Source organism: Sturnus vulgaris, chromosome 11 (assembly GCF_052056855.1).
Source record: "Sturnus vulgaris isolate bStuVul1 chromosome 11, bStuVul1.hap1, whole genome shotgun sequence".
Taxonomy (NCBI): Eukaryota; Metazoa; Chordata; class Aves; order Passeriformes; family Sturnidae; genus Sturnus; species Sturnus vulgaris.
In genome coordinates, this window is record NC_142253.1 from 4897003 (window position 1) to 4923502 (window position 26500).

Genomic DNA, 26500 nt, shown 5'->3' on the forward strand with positions numbered 1-26500 from the left:
TCATGCACACAACAATTAATCTTTGCAGGACACTGAATTTATTTTTATGCTATTTGCAGTAGCTACAGAGAACCACTTCAAATCCAGCCCTTTAAAGCAAGCCTCTTCAAGGAGATAGTTGACATGTCTCCAACAAATTATTTTTTGATGGCTAAACAAACAGTTACTCCCACCTTCCCTTACCACTTGCATTTGCTGACTCTCCTGATTTTCATGTTATTTTCCTTGCATTGTCTCTTGTTCTTAATTTGAACAGCCACCCTTAGGAATTACCTGCTTCTTGCCTGTGAGCCCTGGGCTGGTCACTACACACCCAGAGCAGGTCTGGGGCCTCCCAGTGCATTATCCAGAGGCACAAATGGACACGAGTTTTCCTCCTCCATCCCTTCCATCCATTCCTCCCTCCTCTGAGCATCCTCTGCAAAATAACCACCAGCTCAACTGGGTCCCTGGTGAGAGGAAAGGAAGGTGAGTGACCTGCTCTATAGCAGGTCAGTTATCTTTGCCTTCCATGGGAGAAATTAAATTCCTCCCTCAGTTCAGGGTATAGAAAACAGTGATTTATGGCTCAAGATAACCTGTGCTACAACTTTAATGCTTTGCTACCTGGCAGGCAAAGTTTACAGTAGGGGAAAATGTGTTTTTGCTGTGTCTGAAACATTCTGCTGAAGAGATTTCCTTCAAAGACATTTCTCTCCATGTTTTTTTGGTGTGCTGCCTGCTTTAGATGAAAACTGTTCTGCTTCTGGGAGGGCAACTGGGAGTGGAGCAGGGCACTGTCTCTGCTCTGTGTCCTCTTTGAACAGGGTTGGAGTAATTCCTGCTCTCCCTTGAACAAAGTGCCTGAAGCCTGCACATCTCTTAAGAAGGGCTTGCACAGGGGGTGGATAAGATTTTGAGCTGCAGTGAGGGACTGAAAGAACCTGGATAATCACAAGGAAAAATTCTTTCTGATAAAGGTAATTGAAAGAGTTGAAATTCTGTGCTGTAATGAGATCTCCTGTGTTGGCTGTCCACATTGGTGAGTCTGTGCAACCTTTAAGATGAAACCTTGCTGGTGATACCTCCCTTTTCTGGAGTTTGGCAGAATGGTCCTTAGTGGGGTGGTGATGAATAATAAATAATGCTGTATGGAGAAAAGGGTCTATTCTGCCTCCACTTGACTGTCAGAATAGTTGCACTTTGCTCTCTGAGCCATCCTCTTGGTCTTGGTGGATTTTATCCTGGAGGAAAGATGAGAACTCACTTTGTGTTGAGAGAGCAGAGGAAGGAACAGCTTTGATTTTAAACTCATCCTTACTCTGCGTGGACTTTGGGTTTTCTGGCAGTCAGTCCTCTATTCCTTGCCCTCAGTCCCTTGCTTGAATTTGTTTCCTGATCCTGTGCACTGCTCTTTCAGCTTCTGTGTGACCTGAGCTCTGCTGGCTCAAACTTGGAGCCACAGTCTCTCCCTTAAAATGAGTCCAACTGAAAAGCCTTTTCAGCACATCATCCACCCAAGTCACTCTTGTGACTCTGGCACCACTAACTAAGTCTGTTGTGTCTGAGCTAGAAAATCAGGGTGATTTAGGCATGTTTTGCAGGATATCCTCCCAGGACATCATCTTTACAAGCCCACAACAGCCAAAAAGTTTGTTCTCATGTTTTAAGGAGGTGGTGAGGACAGATTTACCCTAGAGAATTCCAAATGCTGCTGAAGACAGACTCAAACCCAGGCACAGAGGATGTGTGTCTGTGTGTGGATGGTCTGGCTGCTGGTCGATATCTCGTGTTATGTGGATATAACAGCAGTTGAGTTCTCCCTCCTCAGGAGGATGTGGGGTTTATTTCCTCTAGCTCTCAGTGGCATTGTTTACTTTTCCTCCCCACCACCCCCAGTTCCTGTTAAGTGAGATTTTGAAATATTCCTGTGGAAAGGCCTGACTCGGGGTGACAGCTGCTGCCAGCAGAGACTGATGTCGTAAATGGGACGTGATGTCATAAAAAAACAGTTCAAAAATTGCCCATGAAGTGTGTAGGGAGTCTGCTGGGTCTGAGAGGGCTGGGCACTGCTGCAGTGACCCTGTGGTTTTTTTGGATACCTGCCTGGATGATTTTTGTATGGTCCAAAGAGTCTTCTCATTTCACTTTGCCGTGGGGAGCTCGATATGACCAGACCTCCACCCCTCAGAGATTCCTGTAGGGAAGCAGAAGAGCTGATGTCAACTCTGAGAGAAAAGAAAAGAGAGAATGGGCCCAACAAAAGTTTTATTTTCTTGCACTGTGAGCTTAGTCTTGTGCTACCTTCCAATATGTGAAGGGAGCCTACAAAAGGAAAGGTGGAGAGGGACTTTTTACAAGTGCATGAAGTGACAGGACCAGGGGGATAGATTCAAATTAATAGAGTAGGTTTAGGTTGGATATTAGGAAAAAATCCTTTACTGTGAGGGTGACAAAGTCCTGACACAGGTTGCCCAGAGAATCTGTGGCTGCCTCATCCCTGAAAGTGTTGGACAGGGCTTGGAGCACCCTGGGATAGTGAAAAGTGTCCCTGCCCATGACAGGGGATGGAATAGGATGGGCTTCAAGGTCCCATCCATCACAAACCGTTCTGTGACTCTGTGTCTGTACTACATGGGTAACATTCTGTCCTCTCTCAGTTTGCACAGTACCTTCCTACCTGGTGTAACCCTTACTTGGTGTAAGGATTGGCAGAACTGAGGCCCTTAAAGACCTGACACATCCCCGTGGGATGTGCCAGCTGGGAAAAGAAGAGGAATGTATCAGGAGCTAAAGGCTGGAAGGTGCAGTGTTTAAGGTGAGGTTAATTAACTGTTGGAATAACTCGGCCGAGGTGGATTTACTGACACTCAAAGCCTTCAGATCAAGCTGCAGCTACGTGAGCTGGTGCAGAGATTTCTGGGCGAGGGTTAAGGGACCAAATCCGGAATGTGAGACGCGTTATTCCCTGAATCCGATGGGGCACCTGGAGGACACGGCGGTCACTGTGAAGTGAAGACCAGCACGTCCCACGCTCCGAGGGCAGGCTGAACTCACGGACCCTGCGACAGCGACGCGTTCATGTCATTAATGACAGGCGCTAATTGTCGCGGACAGCCGCGCCGGCACAGGGGAGCGCTGCTGCCCAGAGGGCAGCCCGGGCTCCGCGGGGCGCACGGAGCGGGAGATTCCCGGGTGAGATTCCCGGGTGAGATTCCCGGGTGAGATTCCCGGGTGAGATTCCCGAACGCTGCCGGAGCTGGGAACGGCTCCGGATCCGCATGGAGAGAGGCGCGCGGCCGCCAGGGGGCAGCACCGCCCCGAGGGATCCTCGGGAAGCGCCGGGAACGGCCCCGGCACCGCGACAGCGACATCGGGACATCACCTGTATCCCGATAGACGGGGACATAGAGACATCACCCCGATAGACAGGGACATCGGGACATCACCTGTGTCCCGATAGATGGGGACATCGGGACATCACCTGTATCCCTATAGACAGGGACATCGGGACATCACCTGTATCCCGATAGACGGGGACAACGGGACATCACCTGTATGTGTCCTGACAGACAGGGACATCGGGACATCACCTGTATCCCGATAGACGGGGACATCGGGACATCACCTGTATGTGTCCTGACAGACAGGGACATCGGGACATCATCTGTATCTCGAGAGGGACATCAGGATTTCACCTGTATTCCAGTATGGACATCGGGACATCACGTCTATCGTGACAGGGACATGGGGAACATCACCTGTATCGTGATAGGGACATCGGGATATGGGTGTATCACCTGTATCCTGACAGGGACATCATCCACCTGTATCCTGATATAGACAGTGATCTGTATCTCGACAGGAACATCGGTCACCTGTGTCCTGACTGGGACACTCACCTGCCCACGGGCCTGGAACTGCCCCAGGCCACGGGGCAACATCAGAATCACAACCAGGGGTGGTTTGGGCTGGTAAGGACCTTAAAGCCCATCCTGTGTCACCCCTGTCGTGGTCAGGGACAGCTTCCACTATCCCAGGTTACTCCAAGTCCCATCCAACCTGGCCTTGGACACTTCCAGGGATCCAGGGGCAGCCACAGCTCCCTGAGCAGCTTATGCCAGGGCTTCCTCACTCTCACAGGCAAAAAATTTTATATAACATCTAATATAAATCCATCCTTTTTAAATTTAAAACCATTCTCCCTTGTCCTGTCAATACCTGCCTGTATAAAAAGTTGCTCTTCCTTTTTTTTATATGGCCCCTTCGAATACTCTCACTGAATATTTATCCTGTTTACAGTGATTTAGCCCCAAAATGGGGCTCTGGTTGGTCAGCCAGTGTGTAGGTGTTTGCTTTAACTCTCTCTTTGGTCTCTTTTGTTCACCTCAAACAGCAGCAGTTTTCAAATACAACAGTGACCTAATCAGATCTTTTCCCCCCTCTTCTAAGAAATGTCATATATTGCTCTATTTTCCCTTTGTCTTTTATTCAGTATGAGACAAAAGTTTGGCCAGGCTGACAGTGGAGTTAAAGTCAGGCTGGCAAATCCCCTGAACAGTACATGGCCCCCAAATTTCTGTCCTTCTCACCCCTTGCTTTACAGAAGAGGAGTCTTTAAGAGATGCACGGTTGTATTTTAAGTAAGGAATTATTCAGAATGGAGAAATTAAGGCCTTTTAAATATTTAATGAAAGGAGGTTTTCTAAATTATTTAATAGCTTATTATAAAAGATGGTACAAAATGGTTTAGTAATTTATTCTTTGCAGAAAGTAGCCATAAAAAGCATTTTACAACATGTAAATATTGGTAGGAAATGCACCTAATTTAAAATGTTATCTTATTCCATCTGTCAAAGGAATTATACACTGCCTATAGAGTTTTCAAATAACTTTAAACCTTTATTGTTTCTGTTCTTGAAACACTTCCTTGGCACAGGGAAATGCTGTTTATACCCATTTTACTCAAGTGCAGAGGAACAGAGAGCAGACTGTGCTGGGACCGAGGTGCAGCAGACCTGACCATTGCAATTCCCTCCAGAACCCACAACCTTCATGTGCCCTAAATCCTGACCCAGGGGAGTGGTTTTGCCTCTGGGGAGCTCCTGTGCAAAGCAGGAGTTGCTCACAGCCAGCCCATGCATAAATACTGAAAATGGAACCCTTCCCCTCTCCTGTTCCCTCTTCCTTCTTTTCTGTATCTTTGCTGGAGATGGAGGTGGGGTTCAGCTGCTCACTGGCCAGAGCTCTTTGTATAAAAATAAACAAGCAGCTCTGTTTTCCAAAGTAATGTGTCACCCTGAGACAAGACAGGGGCCAGCAGTTAAACCCACTGTTCACAAAACACACACACAAAGCATGCTTTTGCCTTGAAAAGCCTGGAATTCCTTTTACAGTTATTAACCAGGTGAGCCTCTTGTTTCTGTTCTGATCTGTCTCCATTATTGACATAAACCAGCTGAAGCTGGTTTCAGGAGTTTGCCTTAATCTCCCCTAACACAACTCTATTTTTAAAAGAAATATCACTGCCTGGAAGGCATCAGAAAGCCTGGAGATATGCAGGTGGATGTATCATCTGTCACTTTTGCTGCATCCACTTAATTAGAATGAGTTGGACTAATCAATACTCCCTTGCCTTTTACTAGTGTTTAACATGTGTTTACAGAGCAGGTTACACTGATGTTTGTATTTACCTGTAGATGAATCTGCACAGGGTTTTATTTTCCTCTCTAATAAAAATTATGGAACAGATAAGCACTAAAACCCAAGTTAGTGTATTGCAGTATTGATTTCTGCAAGAGCACTGTAAGAATATATTTATCTACCTGTCCTATGTTGAAATGGGTAAAAATGTACTACATAACCATTTCAGTCAGTCAATGCTATATTGAAAATCCTGTTTGTTTGCTTCTTCTTAATAGGTCTTTTGAGGCACACTATTATTTTATTTTTATTTTTTACATTATGTGCATTTGTGGAAGAAAGGATTAATACAGGATGGCAGTGCTTTTTCTTAAGACAACTCTTTGCCTACGTTTTGTTTTGATTTCCACTGCTGATTTGATAGAGCTGCTGATTTTGGCTCACCCTGGAACTCCACCTTGGAAAGCAAAGAGAGTAAAATGTGATTAATTATAGGTTGCTGGCCTGGCTCCTCTTTAATTCCAGCAATTACTCTGTTTTCTCATGGCATTCTGAACAAAAAGGAGCTGTTAGGGCCAGGTTGGATGGAGCTTCGAGCAGCCTGCTCCAGTGGAAGATGTCCTTGCCCATAGTTTGGAACGAGTTTTAAGTTCCTTTCCAATCTGTGATTGGAAGGTTCTGTGATTGCATAAGTGTGCTGAGCCAGGGACTTTCCTGTCCTGAGCTGCTGAAAGGTGTCTGCCCATGTGCTTTTATGATCCCAGACATGCTCTGCCCTCCAATGGTGCTGTAATTTTGTGTTTCTTAAAAGCAAATTTCTAATTGGTCAAAGGAAGAGTGAAATGAAAAGAATGGTGGATAGGATGAGAAAAGGTTGCTGTGATCGCTGTGTAGGTGAAGACCACATTATTATTACTCTCACAAATTGCTCTGTGTCACGTTTTCAATAGCAGAAGGTCAAGTTGTGCCCAGGGATGGAAGTGAGAGAACAAATATAAACAGCAAAGAGGTCTGAATGTCTATAAAATGGAGAGTTTGAGCTCCTTATTCTGCAGAAGGTGCGTCAGTGCTGCTGCAAAAGTGTTTCCATGTGGAGATTTCCAAGTGTAACTCCTGGGTATGAGAGGGGATGCTGGAAGCAGGGAGAGGCAGCAGGGTCAGAGGGTGCAAGGATGCACAATTCCAGACACATCCTGTGGATGTGACCCTCTGCTGCTGGGGCAGGCTGCAGGGCATGGGCCAAATCTTTATGAAGACAGTGGCAGATTTTCCCCACTATCCCGAATAATCTCTGCTTCAAACTGTTGGAGGCTTCATGGAACCACGTGGAAATGTGTTTGCTCAGACCTCACAGCTTTCCCAGCAGTTGGGTGGTGAGAGGGCAGGAGGTGATGAGGCCCCAGTGAGCTGCACAGGTTGTGTTTGCAGCCCCTAGCACAGCAAACTCTGCCTTTGGTGAATGTAGTGACACCTCAGAGCTGCCTCACCACAGCTCCTCTGTGCTCTCAAAAAGAAAAGAGCAGTACAACTGCTGCCTTTTGCCCCAGACTGCACTGTAGATGGCACTGTGAAACTAAGGTTTTGGTAACAAAGATGTGTTTTACAGCACCTTTCCAGACGTTAATTGCAGTGTAATGTGGCTTTCTTTCTAGGTCCCCGAAGTGAAGGAAAAATTCTGAGATGCAGAAAGGCTTATTTGCTGCTGCAAATGGGAATCTGGAATAACTATGAAAAACACACTGAAATAATTGTGTTTGACTGGAACAAAATTCTTGCAAAGTCCCCAAGGTAAGAGCACTTTCTATCTTTCAAATGACACTGAAGATTCTCTTTTCTGGTTAGCAACAATATCCACTTGAATCCAATAGAGAATGAGGGCTTGACATTTCTGAAAGCAGCAGCCCACTGACGCTGAAGGGCTCAGCACCCCTTGCTGCATCTGTCTGCCAAATTTCATTTTTTCTCTGCCTTTTCAAAGATCCTCTTGTATTTCTTTACTTTAGCAGGCTGAAAGCTTGCATCCTGTCTACCTGCAAGGCAGACAAGTCTGCAGATGTGTCATTTAAATTGTACTGGATGCTTTTAGCAGCCTTTCAGCTTGGATATGACCAAATGGATGCTATGTAGTGATACACTTATTCCTGGACTTGAACATTTTACACAGGGGTAAGGTTACCCTGTCAACCTGATGAGCCCTAGTTCCACATTCCTTGTTTAATGTCTCAAAAGAGTCAAACTCAACTGGGGAAAACTTTTGAAAATAGGTCAGTACGTGGCCATTTCCACTGAGACCAGTTTTGCTGCTGCACTGGGAATGGTAGGAACACCTGGGTTCACTGAAACAGCAGCTGCTGAGCTTATGATGTATGATGTGGGACCTGTCCATCATCACATCTGCCCCTTCCACCAGCTCCCACCAGAAATGGCATGCTCAGAATGCCTGCAATTTAATTCCACAGGTTAAATCCAGGAAACCTGGAGGAAGGTTTCTGTCTTCATGGCAATAGATCAGAGCAACACCAGAGCTGGGATATCCACTGACACTTGGATCAGATCTGAGGGTTTGCATTTACAGCAACAGAAGGATGGGGTTGGAAGTTGAGCAGATGATGACATCCAGTTCAGTGATGATGCATGAGCTGTAACCTGTAACCTGTGTGCTTCTCGTGGAGAGGCCAAGAAAACTAGGGTTAAACTCAGCTGTCTCCTAAAAAGAAAAATTTAGTCACCCGGGAAAGATTTGGATGACCAAAATCTGAAATGGTACACTGATTTACAAAGAATTTACCAGGCAGTTTTCTTAGGCTAATACTGGATCAACAGCAATAGTGACATTCATGCTGGTTTCACAGTGACTCAATCCCATTAGCTGTAGTGACATTATGTGGTTCAGCTGGATGCAAGAGGTGAATTAGGTTCAGATGCTCTGAATTAGTCTGGGAGTGCTCCAGAAGAGGGTACTTAGAGGGTAGGTAAAGAACAGTGATGTCTTCATCTTCTGGGCTTGATTCATGCTCCCAGAAGTCTCCCATGTACAGCTGTAAAAGGCTATTAGGGTGTTTGTTCCTGTATTCAGGGTAGCAACATATTGGGCTTAAGACAGAGCATCTTTCTGAAGCAAGAAAAGGTACCATTTTGCAAAATCAATGCTTTGGGTGTGGCTTCTTTCCACATAATTTTCATTGTCTGAAATCTGTAGATATGGTGAGCTGTTTTTTCATGTGATACTTATGTAATTTAAAAAAAAAATGTAGGCAAAAGTGCTGGGATTTGCATCAATGTATTTCTTTCTGAAGTGTAAACAAGTATTTGTTGCTGAAATATATTTACATGCAGCAGGCTTCTAGTCTCTTCACTTTTGATATTAATAAGTGCATTTTTTATTTGTTTGGGCTTTATCAACACTTAGAATTAGAAAAAAAGTATTGTTCTGCAAAGTGTGAAATGGGAAATCGTGCAAACAACTTTAAATGAGAAAACATGGCCTCTGTTTGGGTTTCATTGGTAGATGTTTATAAAATTTAAATAACATCCAAGTGTGTCACCTACCTGCTTGTGACATGTCTAAGACGTGTTGTTTGAGATTTCTTTTTATGAACTTGTCTCTTCAGCACTGGAACATTGGATGAGCTGAATAGTCTTAGGTGTTTTCAAGATATACAGATAATTTTTAAAAAAATACTTGGAAGACTCAGAACTGGAGTCTGCAGAGGGAAAGCAAAGTAGTTTCCCAAAGGATCTTTTGGTGCAAATAAACTGTGATAGGCTTGCACAAATCCCAGCATGCTGATTAACTGCAGACTAACGTCACTGCCATGAAAACACTATTTGGTTCAATTTATGCAAATCTATAAATTGCCTTTAATTAATTTGATGCATTCCTGCTTGCAGAATTTGCTGAAAGTGTGGAACATGGTATCTAAGGGTTCAAGTACATAACACCCATTTATGTATCATGCAAGCAATAAATCATCATAACTGAGTTTAAAAAGATGATTAGATTCCCTTTCTATATGATGAATAGCATAACATAAGCTATTGAGGGGTTTACTGTAGATATTTGTAGAAAAATTATGGAGGATTTGGGATCTTAGTTCTAAGAATAACATGAATAAGAGTAACAACACCTTCTTTAGAGCAAATGTTTTCTGAAATGCAGTTTCCAACACCCTGGCAGAGAAGTGAATCCTTGCATGACTGAGGTGCTGCTTCATGTTTTACCCTCAACAAACTGGTTGATCTCCAGGAAATCTCCCAAATATTGTGTGTTTGGGAGACCCAGCCAAGTCTTGTGCGTGGCTACAGGAGAGTTGATTGCTGTAGTAAATATGTCCTGAGAAGTGTTAAGTAAAAATTACATTTTTTTTTTTCCTGTCATTGGGGGAGGTGCAGTTTAAAAATAGTAGCACAACTCATAAATATGTATGTTTAAATTTGAATGTGGCTGGATCTTAATAAAAGACAAAAGAACCCATCCCTTATATCAGATTCATGGAACTGTATTGCACTCATAATGTGTTATTATAAACATGTGCTTGTGGGTAATGTGATGTGTGATAGACATTGCTTCTAATTATAAAATGTCCTTAACAAAAAATTGATCCCAACCAAATAATGAATATGATTTTGTGAGTGTTGCCTTGCAATAAGCCACATCAGTTATTCTTCAGCGTCCTTTCAGCTTCTCCTTCCCCACATCATTTTTATGTTATTCCCTACTCGCATTGTTCTTTCACTCAACTGCTTCCTTTTCTGCCTCCAGGATGAGATTCTGTGCCAAATCAATGCTTCTGTCTGACTGGCTCTTTCTGGTCTATGTGTTAATGGTCTGCTGTAAATTGTTGTCCGCCTCTAGTCACCATCCCCGGGGGCACACAGGTAGGAGCTTTTAAACTCATTATGTGCTACTGAGACCAATTAATACCACTTGCAGCATGTTAGAGCCCACTTTCTAGCAATGGATAATTGATGAGGCTGTTGACAGCGCGTTATAATCAGTGCAATAGGTTAAAAATACACCACCAACAAGGAAAAAAAAAGAGTTATTGTAAATTTTCATGGCTTTTTTTCTAGTTATTTATGTACTGAAGCTTGCCAGGAGGGTTTTGGAGTGACTTCATGACTGCTAGGACTTTGGGATTTGTTTGTGTCATTTTGCTTTATCCTTATCCAAAGACATTCTGAGATGTATCTTTATCTTCACCCTCTTAATCCTGTTGTTATCAACTGACTTTACAGCGGTATCATTTGCTCTGGTGGGCAATAAATCGAAGCCCTCAGACTCATGTTAGCCAGTTCTTTCACTGACTGACAGAAATTCTGACCTGTACTTAGATCAGCCTGTGATACTCTCCCTTTCCTAACTGGCACAGTGAGGAAAACAAGGATCTTGCATTTAAGAGGATGTACTGTTGTAGTAGGGAAATACCTACCAGGCACGATGTTATCATGTTAAAAATGTCAGAAAAAGCTCAGAATAAGCTGGATTGACTTCCAGACTGGATTTTTGTAGTAACTTCTCTGGTAGGATCATGCAGACATCAGCTTGAAAGCAGAAAGAGATGAAGATGTACCAGTGCTAATGCGAAGGTATCTGTGCAAGTCCTAAATAAAACAGGGTAGCTGTGCTAAGATTGTCCAACCTTTGATCCCACTAGAGAGAGAGGTGAGGTGACAAAATACCCCCTGTCAGTGCTGATTTCAGGAGAGGCCAAAAGTCTGCCTGCAAACTCCACATTGGGTCTATGTTCTCAACACCATAGCTTCATGCTCTCTTGGGGATTTCTGCAAATGTTGTTCTTTGTGATGTGGCACTATTCTTAAGTTAGGTGTTAGTCCTCAAATCCATATGCAGTGTTCTTAGCGCTGAGCCAAACTCCTGTGGGTCCTAATGTTAGCATCCACTCCCCTAGGGCTGGGAAGTGAGGATGTGTTTGGTGGAGGTTCCATCCTCCAGAAGAGACAAACTATTGATCTCTTCCCTGGCTGCTTCCAGTGGTTGTCTAGGTAGGAGCTGAAGGCTCCTCCTGTGCCCACCAAAATATCTTCAGAGCTGGCAAGCAGGACTGACTGACCTGCACGTGTCTCTGAGAGCTACAAAACCTCCTCCTTGCCTTCCCCCACCACCAGCTCTGCTTTCCCTGGCTGTGTTAACGCCCGTGTTTGCTATAAAATACAGCCACGGTTTATGGAGAGTAACTGCATTGTGAGGAAAAGCCTAAGGAGTGATTCCAGAGAATGCAGTGGTGGAGGATGACTCCTATTGCTGCTTTGTTGTGGGAATGAGCTGTATCACTTCCATGAGGAAGGGGGTCTATGCACAGTTAATAGCAGAGCATTTCAGAGCTGACTCTGCAGAAAAACCTGGAGAAGAGCTTTCTGCAGCTTTTGTCATTTGGGGAGCAGTCTTGTCAGAAGAAATGTTATTTTTGTCCTTTCAAGATGCACTTTGCCTGTGTACCTAAGGGAAATACCTGTAATAAGGCAGCAGCAATCTTGTGTTGTGGGCTTGAGCATTATGTAAATCAGGACAATATTTTTTTGCATAAAATTTCAGAATGCTTGAGAGCATACCTTAAATTGACACCAGGAATTCTTTCCACCATATCAAAGAGGTGTCACAAACACAGTCAAGTTGCTTGACTTTAAGCATATTTGTGTGCTGTGATTTCTCTGGTGAGCTAAAAGAAGGTTCTGCTCCTCATCAATAGCTTGGTCCAACTATGGAGCTGTTTTTCAAATGGACACCCTTGAAGATGGAGCCTTCATGCACCTTTTTAGACTGTGGTGTCCTGTTCTTCCCCGAATGTGAGTTTCCTTCCTTTGTGCACTGAAGTGACCACCATCCCACTTTGATGCCATGTGGTAGATGAAGCAGTGATCCCATTTTTGATTCTCCAGCTCCCTACAGCTGACTCTTGGCACCATAGTGGATATAGAGGGTTTAGGGGTCTGTTCTCTGCCTGTGTTTCTCAGCCTCATCTTATCTTTGCTGCTTGGCACAACACATGGATTGACCTTCCAATGGTTAATCAAACCTCTGATGGAATCTATTATGTGAGCAAGGTGCTGCCTTGTTCATCAGGAAAGCAAATAACTCAGAGCTTTTAGCAGAGCCTGTTTTGTGGAAAGCAAATAATTAGCCTCCTTTATTTCATACAAATTAGCATGTTCTTGGATAGCAATTGAGATTAAATTTTTGCAGTCAATAGGCAGCATTCACATTTTTCAAAGTAAAACATCCTGAAGCACCTTAGAGGGATGACTCCAAGCTTTGGGTCCAGCACCTCTCACCTGACAGGTACCTGCTGAGCTGGGAGACATGAGATGCCCAGCCTGGGATACTTTGAGAGGAGCTGGTTTTTAAGAACAGGTTGTATCTGCTCCTGACAGTCAGTGTGTTTAAGTGATTTACTTTACATCATCAGCACTTTCAAATAAATGTGTACTCTCTACAACTAAGAAACTCTTTTAACTAAGAGCAGACAAGAGAATTTAAGATGAAAAGCGGGAATTGACTTTTCCTTTTCAAAATACTGTCGTTTTTAAGGAGCCTAATCTGGGAAAAGACAATTATTGACCCAGATCATGCTGAGAAAATGACATTTGGCAGCTGTCTGCCCTATTCAGGCAGGGACAGAGACTGGATCTTATGGACCCAAAAGCCATCCTGCTCCTGGAAATTGGGAGAGAATGGCGTTGAGAAATCCCTTTGACAATGGAGGCCTCTTCACTGTAATGAAGTGTAAGACAGACCTGGTTCTTTCTTTTGCTCTGTGAAATATTCACCATCATCAAATACCTGTCAGGGGAGAGACTGTTCAATCCTGCAAGCCAATCCTGCTGCTGCCTTGGAGCAGTTTGGATCTTGGAGGATCTTTTGGCTCAGCTTGGAGGCCACAGCTTGTTTTCCACTGGAACATTGTAATTGCTCTGGCTAACAAAGTCAAAAGGCAAAAGGTAGAAAAAAAGAAAAATGAGACATTTTCCTTCTCATCACCATTAGATTATTGAAGATGCTGCTTGTGCAGATTATTTTGGCAGCCTCCTTGTGTATCTGTGTGGAGGAGAAACATGGGAATGTTCATCTGACTTTGCTGTGAATTCCCTTCTGAAGGGTTTCTTTTCTGGTCTGACAATAACTAAGGGAAGCATCAGCACCAATTTTACTTTTTCTTTAAAAACTGGGCAATAGTTCAGGCTTTTGAGTACCTAATACCAATATAATGATCAATTCCATGCTGTGCTGGATGAAGCAACACACATTTAGTACCAGAAAAGATTTGTTTCTACCTCACTGCTCTAAGTCACAAATGAAGAAGCATTGAAAAGACATTTTGTCAGGTCAGCTCATGTGAGGGCTGGCCCTGCAGACCCTGAGCTGGCACAGCCAGCTGAGCAGTTTCTGCCTTGAATTCAGGTGTATCTTGGCTTTTTTGTGACTGTTTTATGTGATGATGGTCATCTGAAATGCCTCCAGCTTTGGTGAAGGATCTAAATTTTTGGGCAGAATATTCCACATCGATTTCAATTTTTCACAACCTTAAGGACATTTTTCCCTACTTTTAGGCTTTATGGACAGACTCTGTCCCCACTGGAGTCAGAAGAAAAATTCTGTACTTATACAGGCTCTAGGATTTAATCTTCTTAAAGGAAAGCTGAAAAATGCAGCATTATATCAGAAACATTGCTGCTTTCAAGAAAACAAGGAGAACCCGTGCTGCTTGTTCTCCCCTTATTTTGGGGCTGGAGCATTGTTTTTCCTGGCAGTGCTGCTGGGCAGCCATGAGATGGATTCCCATTTCCACCAGAGGGCCCTGCAAGGCTGTGCAAGGGGCTCCAGCACTCAGCCACCACCGGCTTCCTCCTGATTTAAATCCCAACTCTGCATTTTGCTAACTAGAATTATAAGTCCTTTGTATTTCCATGGGTCAGACATGGTTACTGCACAATAAGCTTTAGCCCTTGGTTCTATTTAACTCCTTTTATGTCTTAATGTTTTATTCAGTGTGCTATTTATGTGGTTTATTACCCAGCTTCTAAATATAGGGTAGCTACAATATACAACCCTGACTGTAATCTCTTCAAGTAATAAGGTAGGGAAGGCAATTCACTTGAGAAATGGGTTCCCTTTAAGACAAAAAGGAGCAGAATTCTCTGGGTGAAGTTTGCTGGTATACTTATTCTTGAGGAGAAAAAAGCATAAGAAATATTTATTTTCCTTTTTTATTTTTTTCTTAAATAACAATGAGAGCTTTTAATATATATGACAGACTTTGACAATGACTTCAAATTAGATGCATAGCTATGTTACCAGTAAGGAACAATTCAGTGTTGATTTACTCTTTTATAGGGTTTACTCTTTTATAGGGCTTCTGGTGTCATTTTCCAAGAACGTACCCTTTAACTGCATGGAATGTGATTGCATATGGAAAGACTTGTGTATTCTGGGGAGATGAGGGGTGGGAGGGGGAGAATTACAGACAAACTGGTAAATGTCCAGGTAAATGTATCAAATGCCATTGTTTCAAAAGTGGGGGGGGGGGGGGGATTCTGTAATAAAAAAGAGACAGTCTCATTTTATATAATGGCCAAGCCCAGTGTGCCAAACTGTGGAGCAGGAGGCTGATTCCAAACTCTTTCCTGCAGTATCAAAGTGACCTTATTTTAAAGCCATTGGGGAAAGCCTGTGAAAATATTGTCTTTTATTCTTTTTACACTGACACCATCATTTTTTTTACATAGCTGCCACCTGCTGTAAATGATAATCTTTATATTTCATTGACCAAAATTCTAACCAGGAAAGCTTTCTTTACTCTGTGTCTTTTCTTTTAAATGTACTTCTCCCGAACTTTGATCTGATAACAGCAAAAAATATTACATTGCAAATGGACAGTCTTGTGCTAGTGTGAGAAAGAAATGGTTAGATAAGTGTAAATCCACAAATAGAACAGAAGAGATCTTGTCCTTGGTGTTCACTTGAGTGAAGTGATGCAGCAAAAAGTGGCACATGCTCTGTTCTGGGTTTACATGGAGGTCAACATGCTGAGTCCTTGGGAGGATGGATGCCAGAGTGATGAAGGCAAGGGATTGAGATGTAAAGGACTTGCATCGAGTTCCTTGCTCTGAAATGATTAAAAGACTTGCCTAAGATGAAGTCTTGACCCCACTGACGTGTGAGTTTGTGATTCTTCTGTGATTTAGTTTCCAGGCCACTCCGAATGTGTCTCAGCAGAAAAGTTAAACTTCATAGTTATGATTTTATTAAAGCTTTAACCAGTCACTCTCACATAATTCACCATTGAGTGCTTGGCAAATCACTGCCCTTTTGAAGGATGGAAACTCTTTTTAGGGCCTGTTCTTCTATTGATCACCAGGTCTGTGTTCCCAGGCTGGGCTGCATTGCCACAGCCTCTCAGTTACATTGATTGTGACAGCAGTGCAGAGCCTGCCCCAAAATTCAAGTCCCATTTCAATGTAATTGTAAGATCTTTCATCCCAAATGGATGGCTGCACACGTTGAATGAATGTCCCTGGAAATGGGTAGCAGCTTCTGGTGATTTAGGCTGTTTTTGTCTGTGTTACCTGATGAAGGGTGGTTTAGACACAGCCTAAATTGGGCAGGCTAAATTGTGGCTTTCATTTGCCCACTTGCCTGTGGGTGGGTAAAAAATATTCACCTTGTGTTTAAGAGCAGAAAATCTGTTGTCATCCTTGGCTGTAGCATCAAAAGTGCCCCACCTGTGCCTGGTCCACTCAGACTCCAAGAAGTGCCCAGCTCTGCTCTTGTGTCAAACACAGTTCTCCCCTCCACAGAAATGCCCCTCAACTTTAACTTTCAAAGTTTGTGGTGTTGATGTGCCTGATTTCAAGGACATGTTTGAGCAAGCATTTCTTCTTGGAACCCAGAAAATGTTTAATTAATAATGGAAGAACCTGGAGATGGAATTTTTTTTTTTTTACTAACATTTAAGTGTTTTGTTGGCAGAGCACCTTGGTATTGCTGCTGGTAGCCCTCTGCTGCAGCTGTTTTTTAGTGTTGGCAACATTCTTGCATTCCTTCAGGAGAGTGACAACTGATAGCAGACAATGGATTCTAAATCAGGAGATTAAAGATGTCTTGTAGGGTTCAGCAGGGTAATCTCTCCTCATCACACTGGAGATGGAAGCTGCACCTGACATTCACTATCTTCCAGGGTGGCCATCTTTAACAATACCTTCAGAAATGCCAGAAGTTATGAGTGGAAAATTCTACCATCAACAGTTCTGTTGCTTATTGTTTGGCTTGCCTTTATTTATTTATTTCCTTTCTTTATTTCCACCTATTTTTTCTCCTTATGGGTATCATCCACATACCTTGCAGCCTGTGAATGGTCACTAGTCTTTTGATTTATGTTGTTATTTTGAGAAATAATGACCACATAAGTGTGAGGCAAGATTTCTCTTAGCTTTATTTCCTGCTTGCATCTTCCTGATACCAGTTCTGTTTTTTACCTGTGTTTCCTTAGAGTAGCATCTTAAGATGCAGTGAATATTTTGGAATAAGCAGTTTTCTTTTGATGTCTTTTTCTGCACAAACTGTTGCAAATTAGCTGAGATGGAATGGCAGGATCTGTGTTTAACAAACCAGGGATGTGTTAACAGCTGTTTGTAGGGTGTTGCATCACGTTGGCTGGTTTTGCCTGATAGCAAAAATGAAATTGTAAATGATTGCAAAACAAAAGTCTAAATGTACCAAGGTAGTATGAAGTCTCTCCTGGTTTGCCATGTCAGGGAGATGCCCTTTCCAGAGGAGATCAAACAGGAAGATCTTAAGACTGTGTGTCAGCACTGACACTTGTTACTAAGCTTTCTCAGATTTGCCTTTAGAAAACATAATTTATTGAAAATATTAAAATCAGGTCAGAGTATAACTTGAGAAAAGAGCATATGATGTCAGTTGGCTTAACTCATCCCAGCAACATGAGTGTCTGGCATGACTGGTGGCTATGCTGATGATTTCTGTCCATTGAGTCCTTTCAGCAGATGCTGGTATGCTTCCAACTGGAAAAAATAAAGTAAAACATAACAAAAAACCCAACAAAAAAACCCCAACCAAACCTAAGTCAACTGAAATTTCTCATCTAAAAGAGTCTGAATGCAGAAAGAGGTCCTTGCTGTTCTCTACATGCACCCAATTGAAGTTAGTGCTGTTGTGTCACTGAGGAAAAAAAATGCAGCTGATAATTTTATTTTCAGTGTTTCTAAATGCATATTGTTAAGAGTCAGATTGCTCAGCAAGTTGCTCTTTAGGATTGTCACTTGCTTGGCTGGGTGTCCAATTCTGTTGTCCGTTTTTAGGAATGGCTGCTGACAATAGAGTTTAATAATTTATTTGCATAGAGTTAATTTTTCAGCTTTTTTTCTTCCAAGGTTTCAGAAATCTGGAGACAATATAATGGGTTTTATTATCAGACTGATGTTCAATGTTGTTTGTTGTTTAAATTATATAGAAAAAAGCAATAGTTTGATATTTCATCCAGAAATAATGTGACAGAGGGGCTGTTTTTATCCCACCACCACACATTATTTTTAATATTTTATTTGGAAATACAAAAGACTCCACAATTTTGTGTTGGCATTCTTTAGAAATGGAATAAAATTGCTGCCCTCAGCAAAATGCAATTTACTGCAAAGGATGCCACAGTCCCCAAACAAGGAGCCAAGATAATTAGTCTGCAACTGACAAATAAGTCTGCTATGCTAATGTAATGAAACATTCTTTTATCAGACTGCATCACATGGTGGTTTGTGCCAAGCTGGAGAGAAAAGAGAGTTTACTCTGAAAACGTGGCCTCTTCTGGGGCAACAAATCTAATCCAGCAGTGACTGTGAAATAATTTTCCTGACCCTTCCCCAGTATCAAGGGATTTGGATTGACTGAATTCTGGATCAAACCCAAAACCTGAGTAGGGTTTTTTCAAAAATCATTTCCATTTTTCTTTTGGCTATAGCAAGAACAGCATCAAAGCAGCATTGAAAAGAACTATGGCTGCAGAAGGAGGAGTTTACAAGGGAATAAAGGTGACTCAGCATTTTCTCTGTATTGTCTCTCCCAAAACCAGATGAGTCATTGCCCCAAATTCTGCAGCCTAAATAAACAGTGATCTGCTGGGGTAACTCCTCTGGCAGCCAAATCAAAGCAATGCGAGGTGTTTTGTCAGCAACATGAACTGCTTTCCAAAGGAAGTGTGATTATTCTCATTTAAGAGATGGGGAATGAAACCCTTGTGTACCTGGTGAACACTTCCATGTCTTGGGAGCCAACAGCTCTCACCTCCAGAACAGGGGTCAGGTTTAGATTATCTTGCCTGGGACTTGGTGGCTGGGCTGTGAATTATGCAAACTACACACTTGTTTTTAAATACCATCATTGCACTGTGCTGGCCAGCACAGGCACACACCTCTCAGAGCTGGCAAGTTACTGGGGAGCTCCTTCCCAAAATTATTTCCAGCATTTCTCAGTCTAGAGTCTGTTAGCAGAGTTGGTCAACAGACACTGCAAAGAAAGGCATTAATTCTTACATAGTAGGTTTTGCTCACTATATTTTTTTGTGAAATATGACATGACCTTTCAGTCTGAGATCTGTTAGATGATAAATATTATTAGCAGGGTCACTCCTTGACCAAGGGAAATCTGCCTGTTGTGCAGTGATGAATTCAGTCAGGGGACAAGCTGTGGAAAGATGTCTGGTTTGTGGCAGCAGATGGTTGTACTGAGGGGCTGTTGCTAATTGCCACTGCTCTTATATTAGCATGGTGAGTAGGAACTGGTTTGCTGCTTGGCTGTGGGGATGGGGAGAGAAGAAATGGGGTCCTTGTGTTTCAGGTGAGTGAGGTGAGAGCACAGGCATCGTGTGCCCATTGGCTGAGCCTTGGCTCATGCACAGGTAACACCAAGGTACCTGGAGATGAGGGGCAGCATGTACTGGCTTCCAACAGAGAAGGGATCAGTGACTTCTAACACATTGCAAATAAAGCATTGAACAAGGTAATTCTGAATATAAAAAGAAATCGGTATGAAAATCAAAAGGATAAACACCGAGCTTCAGCAAGAGTGTGTGTAAAAACAGCATCCAATGGCAAAGTGCTCTCTGGGGCAATGAGAGCTACTTAGTCTTTTTTTTTGCATAAATCTGATGACTTAAGCTATCTGCTTTGTGAAAGGACTGCATGATAGAGTGAACAGGATGTGAGTCTTCAAGGAAGAAGAAAGACAGAAATCCCTTTCAGTGGAGACAGGATCTCATGATGTCATTGAACACTTGACAGGCCAATTGAAATTCAAAAATCACATTAAAATTTCTGAATGATGAAATGAGAGGGAGATAAATAGGTCTGCACTAATGATTACATAACCTCTTGACTAGACTCAAATAATATATTGTACATTTTCAGTTAAGTCTGCTGTCCTGTATCCAGACAAGTGCTAAAGTTTAAAATGCAGTTGAGAAGTAACGTGGTAGAAATGTGCAAAGCTGAGCTTTTTCTTCATGTTAGGTGCTGTGCAAGCCTTGTTTGTAGGGGTATGTGAATTATCAGGGCCTTAATGCTCCAGTTAACTCTTTTAGGAGGTAAATGGTCTTACTGTGTTTTGGTACCGAGGCAAATCAAGCATGTCTCTTTACTGGCAGAACACAACTATCCTAAGTGAGTCCTCCTGAAATTAAGCACTGAGAGTGTCCTGGGCTGGGTGTCTCACTCAGAGCTGAACTGAACATGTGGCAGCAAATCAAGGCAGATACTCCTTGCAGACTCTGTAAAAGCTGGCTTGCACAGCCTGTAATCACAGGGCAGCCGTGGCTTTTGCCTGTGACTCTAGTGGAGTGTTTTTTGTAGCACTCAGGGCTTCCTGGAGAGAGGAGGAGTTCTGGTTGTGCCCCTGCTTTTCTGGAAAGTTGACTGTACAGAGGAGACAGCACGTCAGGCTTTCCAACTGTTACAAAAACCCCAAGATAATCAAACAAGGTGAAATATGAATTATGATTCTCCCATTTTGTCAGTGGTGTAGTTGAATATCAGATACTGGTAAGTGGTGTTTATCAGTCACCGTTCACCTATTTCCTCCCATACACCAAAAACAAAGCATCATCCCTTTCTTTATTGACTGCTACATCACTGCTGCTCTTTGGGAGAAGTCTTTGTAGTGGAATTTAAAGATGGGTGAAATTAAAAGTAGCCAAATGATCGTTTTATGTTTCTTGTAGCAATTTTACAGGAAATATGAAGTTATGAAAAATACAGAGGTTGACATTTGTTCCTCTGTCTCAGCAGACAGAATACTGATTGTGCAGCTAAACTGCTGAGGAAATATTTGTCTTTTCCTCTTTCCCGGTCCCAAGTCAGGCCCCTTGCCCCCTGCTTCCCTCCCATTCTCCTTGGTTTGGAGGAGTTTGTGCCACTGATGTCTTGCTGTAGACTCCTATTAGCATCAGAAATTTATCTTCTTCATAAATTGCCCTGTAGACAGTACCCTGACAATTTGAGCTGGCTTTAAATTGTTGTCACTGTCTCTGCTTCATCATCCACAAGTAATGATGTTGATAATGAAAATGTTATGCTATCATTTACAAATTCTTAGCCCCTCTGTTATCTATGAGGAGATGATAAGTAGATAGCAGAATATCAAAGTCTCATTTTGCTCTACATGTATTCTGAGCTCTCAAGTAATGAAACAAGGCAGACACAGGATTTTAAAGCTAGATTTAACAAGATATTTAGATACCTATCACAGCAGATTAGCAGCCAGTAGGATTTTTCAAGTGGTTTTATGCGAGGTATGTGCTGAACCTCTATTTTAAGTGCAATGAAATTCCAGATCTGAAGACTTGGAATTTGTGCTGGTAAAAGATAAGTAAGATCCTGCACGTCACAAAGCTCTGTGTGACCATTCCTTTCTCAGAGCCAGCATCTTAAACCAGCTCAAGAGCTGCAGGATGGAAGTGGATGGAGCCCATGGAGTGATTTCTCAGGCAGCACCAGGACAGAGTCCGGGCAGGAGGCGCCTCTTTTGTCCCAGTGCAGAAGGAGCAGACTCTTACAGAGGCTGTTTATTCATCGCCTGCTCTATTTCACTTTCTCTGCCTATCTCAGCCTCGCTGGGCACTGACACGGAGGTGCAGAAGGAGCATCCCTGTGCCCGTGGCTCCTTCTCCATCTCTGTGCTCTGTCCCTGTGCTGAGCCCGCTGGATGGCAGCAACGTGACAGACACAGGAGCAGCGCCACGCTCCCACCAAGAACTCCTTCCCCCAGTTTTCCATGGGATTTTCTCCCTACTTTGTTGGAGTCTGAAAATAGAGGCCTCCCTGAGTTCCTCAGTGAAAGATCAGTGAGTTCTAGTGAAAGTTGAAAAACATAGTCCTAAATACTAGTGTTTCCGTGGAGCCTCCAGAAACATAGTTTTATACATAATAAAATATAGTAAGAATATTGCTTATATTTTTCAGATAGAACAAGATAGACCATATGTGTAGTTTATATGTAACCCGGCATGCTAAAAAAATAAACTCTAATAGGTTAAGAAGTAGTAGTTCTAGTTTGTGTCTTTAACTTGTTGGGAAGTTGTGTATAAGAATCTATGCGTTAGGGAGAGATTTGCTTTCTGCTTCACTTTGCTTTTTGCTTTTGTTCCTGCTCTCTCACTGCCATCATCACTCAAAGAAGAAGATAGGAGCTGCAGCAGCATCATCCCTGCTGGGACCCTCGGGAGCAGCTTCTGCTTCTATTTAGGACTCTGTACCAAAACTTAGCATGGACTTTAACGCTTGTGACTCTGTGCCTTTGTAATAAAGAGCTTTATAGCAACTATTAGCTGCTTGGCTCTTTAAAGAAAACAACCACAACCCGACAAATGGCGCCTAGAGCATTGGAGAAATACCTCCAGACTAGTTCATCTTTTTTTTTGCCTCTGTGTATCCAAGAGAGGCACAGCTCGGTTTTTAGTTTCCTCCGTGTCCAAGCACTGTTGCAGATTTTCCAAGAGCAGGGGTCAGGCAGTGGGAAGGGGACATGTCACTGCTGTGATCCCTGCCCAGCCCAGCTTGTCAGGAAGATCTTAACCTGGGAAGGGAAAGGAAATTGAGCCTGAGTGTTTTCTTCCAAAGTTTTATTAGGCTGTATCAACAGCAATTAAAACAGGCAGGTATTTACTGCCTGATAATGTTGACAAATAATTTAATTTTGCACTGCTTAAGAAATGATCCTCATTTTAGCAGGCTTTGTAATTAGGTTTGACCTTAAGCAGCCCCACGTTCCTCATGTTAGTATCCTCATGTTAGAAGCAGTATCTAAATTTCTGAGTCTATTTAAAATGTAAATTACGTTTCTTAAAATTTGTAACAACATCTCATATAGCATTGAGATGTTTAGCGTTTATGTTATAAAGGTAAGTAATAATGTTTCATAACCAAATATGATTCTATGCTGAGTGCTAGGACCTGCAATACTTTATATGTGTGTCAGTATTTAAATGAGATCCAGCTCACCTCCAAGGATAACAATCTATTAGGATGAAAGTGTGGGCAGTTCACCTCCGTGTCACTGCTGTATTTTTTAGCTATTTGTGTGTGGACTCTGTACCATGAAAGAAAAAGTATCTTGGTGTCAGCTACACTTTTTACTAATTAGCCAAGAATAATTTAAAAAAAAAAAAAAGCATTACTCTCAACGTTTAGTTGCAAGAGACAAGATGTTAAAAATTAAAAAGCTCTGCTTTGTTGATTGAAGTTCAGGCTCTACCTAGATACCCAAAATGTTATTGTCATTTGAATTTTAACTTTTGTGGGACCTTCTCCTATTGAAGAGAGAGCCTTACCTGTACAAAACTCTATTTTAGGAAGTATCACATTTGCTTTCTTTGGAGGTGGCTCTAAGTTTAAGAGAAAATACTTGTGTTTACCAGGGTGTGAATATGGCATTAAGTGCTTGAAATAAGGATAGTGCTGCTGCAAGCAGGAAATATGAGATCAGAACAGATTATTTCCCTTGAAGAGCAGGGCTATAAATGCTGAATTATTATCAGTAAATCCATAGTATTTCCTTTTGGACATGTAGAAGAGACTTAATCCCAACCACAGGTCTTTATGATGGTTCTAGGCAAGAATATGGAGACAATGAAGTGAGGAAAATTGCTATATGGAAAAAAAAATGCAAGCTTGGAGCTGCTACAGGCTTGACCTCTGTTATAGCCCTTAATCTTGGAATGAAACAAGATTTTGGCAACTTGTTCACCTCCTTCTGAACTTGCTTGCAGATACAGTGACACAAAACTGTTTCAAACTTATCAACACCAGCACTGGCTGAATATATTATCTGATGCTGCACTATAGAAATTGGGGCTGTTTGATTTACATGACTCTCCCAGCTGTTGGATTTATCAGGTTGGCTTAGAAGCCTAAAGGAAAAATTGCTTTGAAGGAGAATTTTTTAAGAGTAAAGAGATCCCTTAGTTTGGGTTAATTGTGCCATCCAGGGAAGATATTTCATTAGCATTATTAATCTAGGTCTGTGCCTGACCCTGTGGGAGAGTGCTGTGTATGCTCTAGGTGACAGAAGATGGAATATCCAAGGAGAGGTCTAGCTGGCAGACACATAAAATAATCCATGTGAAACTGGGGAGTTTTAGGGGAGTTTGGAAGTTTTAAGGGCACAGCTTAGAAGTGTACAGGGATTTAGTCCTATACATTCATTATGAAATGATACAGTATAATCAAGAGATGATTTATGCACTTGTAACAGTGGTGTAGACAGGCTGCTCTTAAAAATATGCTGATATTAGTGTCTTGTTCCAAGTGTTGGGATTGGCCACAGGTGATAAGAATACTTTGGTTTCTGTCCTAAGCAAGATATTTCTTCTCTTTAGAAGGTTCCATTTCATTCTGCTCTTGTTTATTATGATGTTTGTCAATCCAACAGTCCAGCATGCTCTGAATTAATTATGAAATGCTTCAGAGTAAATGGAACTGGGATGCTGCAGAGAACAGGAGATTGCTGTGGTGTGCTGAGTTTAGTGAGACTCTGCATTTCACAATGCTTTCCTAAAGGGGAACCAGGTGTGCAATTTGAATTTCAAACACTTCTTAACCCTGAAGGACTGAAAGTTCTAAAGGAGCAGGATGGACGTTGTTTTACAGTGCCTCCACCTGTCACTGACTCTCCAGTTATTTTTGGGAGTGCTGGGCCAGCAGAGGCTGTTGGCAGTGCAGACTCTGACCCAAACACTGGGGCCCATCCCTCCCAGCACAACCTGTGCTGTTCTCAGGTGTGAGTGTCCAGCTCACACTTGGTTTCAGTTCCATTAGATTTTGATTATTAGATATCTGAGATATCATCCATTGGGTTAAATATCATCCATTAGATATCATCAGCAAATGCTGAACAGGAAAGGTTATTGTTTTCAATGCTCCCTTAAGACTCTTCTGAAAACCCTCTTGGAAAGTGTCTTATTAGTCACATTTGTTACATGAACAATGTCATTCCTCATCCTCAAATGATAGGGAAACACCAATAGTAGCTCACCTTTAATTTCTTTAATGTTGTTTTGTGTTCAGTGATGAAGTTATAAAATATGCATGTCAGGATACCATAAATAATTGCAAGCTGAGACCAGAATAATGATGGAAAGCAACTAGTTAGCCAGATAATAAACTGCAATGCTTTGTACTGCCAGGAAGGACTTAGACCAGATTACTTGCAGAGTTGCTGTTTTGAACTTTCTTGAAACCTGGAAGGTGTGTAATTTGAGAACTCTTATGGATTTCTTTATATAATAGTTCTAAGAAGCCTTGCCCCCAGTGACCTAATTATGTCACCTACATGCTGCACGACTTTGTACTCAAACAAGACTGCCATGGGCATGTGAGCTTTGTACTGAATTTTTTTTTAAATTGGACTTCATCTTTTCTTCCCCCCTCTCCCAGTACAAGCTGCTGACTTCAACATTCTACCTTAGGTTGGACGCCCCACTCTTGTTTTTTTTCCTGTGGGTTTTTGTTCATGTTTTTGTTGTGTGTGTTTTTGGGGTTTTTTCCTTTTTATTTTTTCCCCCCCAAAAGGCCAAGGATGCAATGATAGAACTAATTTGCATTTTAAATCTGTACCCTGTAATTAGTGCTAGGGGGGGCTGGAGGGAGATGCCAAGCAAGTAAGAGCTTTTCCTTCAAAAGCTCTCCGGGCACATAACCCAGTCCTGGGAGAGCTTTAAAGGAAAGCACTAATGAAATTCCTGCAGAAAAGGAAAAATAAGCCAACAAAATTAAGGCTTAAGCGTGCTATTTCTCTTTAGGGGTTAAAAAGGACTCTGCTACCCCCCGGGTTCACTCTCAGATAAAACATTTGAATCACTAATTATTATATTCTTTTTGTGTGGATGAGTTTCTGCCCCACTGATTTCCCCAGTACTGAGATTTTTAGGTGATTGAAGATGATGTTGATGTTACTTGGAGGATTTGCATCGTTTTACCCCAGCTTTGTTTGAAAATCAGGTTGTTTTTACTGTGAGATCAGTAATTTTCATGAAGTTTTGTTTTTCTAGAGGGCAAAGCTCTAAAGCACAAACCCCAATTTATTTAAATCTTGGAAATTGAATAGCTGTGGAATTTAGGTACCTGAATCTTGTGAAGGTTTAAAAATGCCACACCTTTCAGTCAAGCAGAGAAATGAGTTAGAAACAAAACACAGTCGTGGTCACCCATATTTATCATCAGGAAGGTGATGGTGGTGAGAAAGGGTTGAGGAGGCAGAGCAGGTCTCTTGTGAAGCTGAAATAGGTGTTTGCCATTTTTTGGGCAGCATTCTGCCTTTTAAGCCAGTAGATCTCCAACAGTAGAGCAGCACAGAGCT

The 26500-nt window shown here is 42.3% G+C and overlaps 1 protein-coding gene across 5 annotated transcripts in view; it reads left to right on the forward strand.

Annotated features, from left to right (window-relative positions):
- The window catches only part of TAFA4 (TAFA chemokine like family member 4), a 69261-nt gene that overhangs the window by 16865 nt on the left and 25896 nt on the right, over positions 1-26500 (forward strand). For all 5 annotated transcript variants that reach the window (XM_088171285.1, XM_088171284.1, XM_014871773.2 and 2 more), the window contains exons 2-3: positions 7275-7410; positions 10385-10500. In XM_088171285.1, the coding sequence (XP_088027411.1) occupies positions 7331-7410; positions 10385-10500 (196 nt within the window). In that variant the 5' untranslated portion in view covers positions 7275-7330. The remainder of the gene's footprint in view (positions 1-7274; positions 7411-10384; positions 10501-26500) is intronic.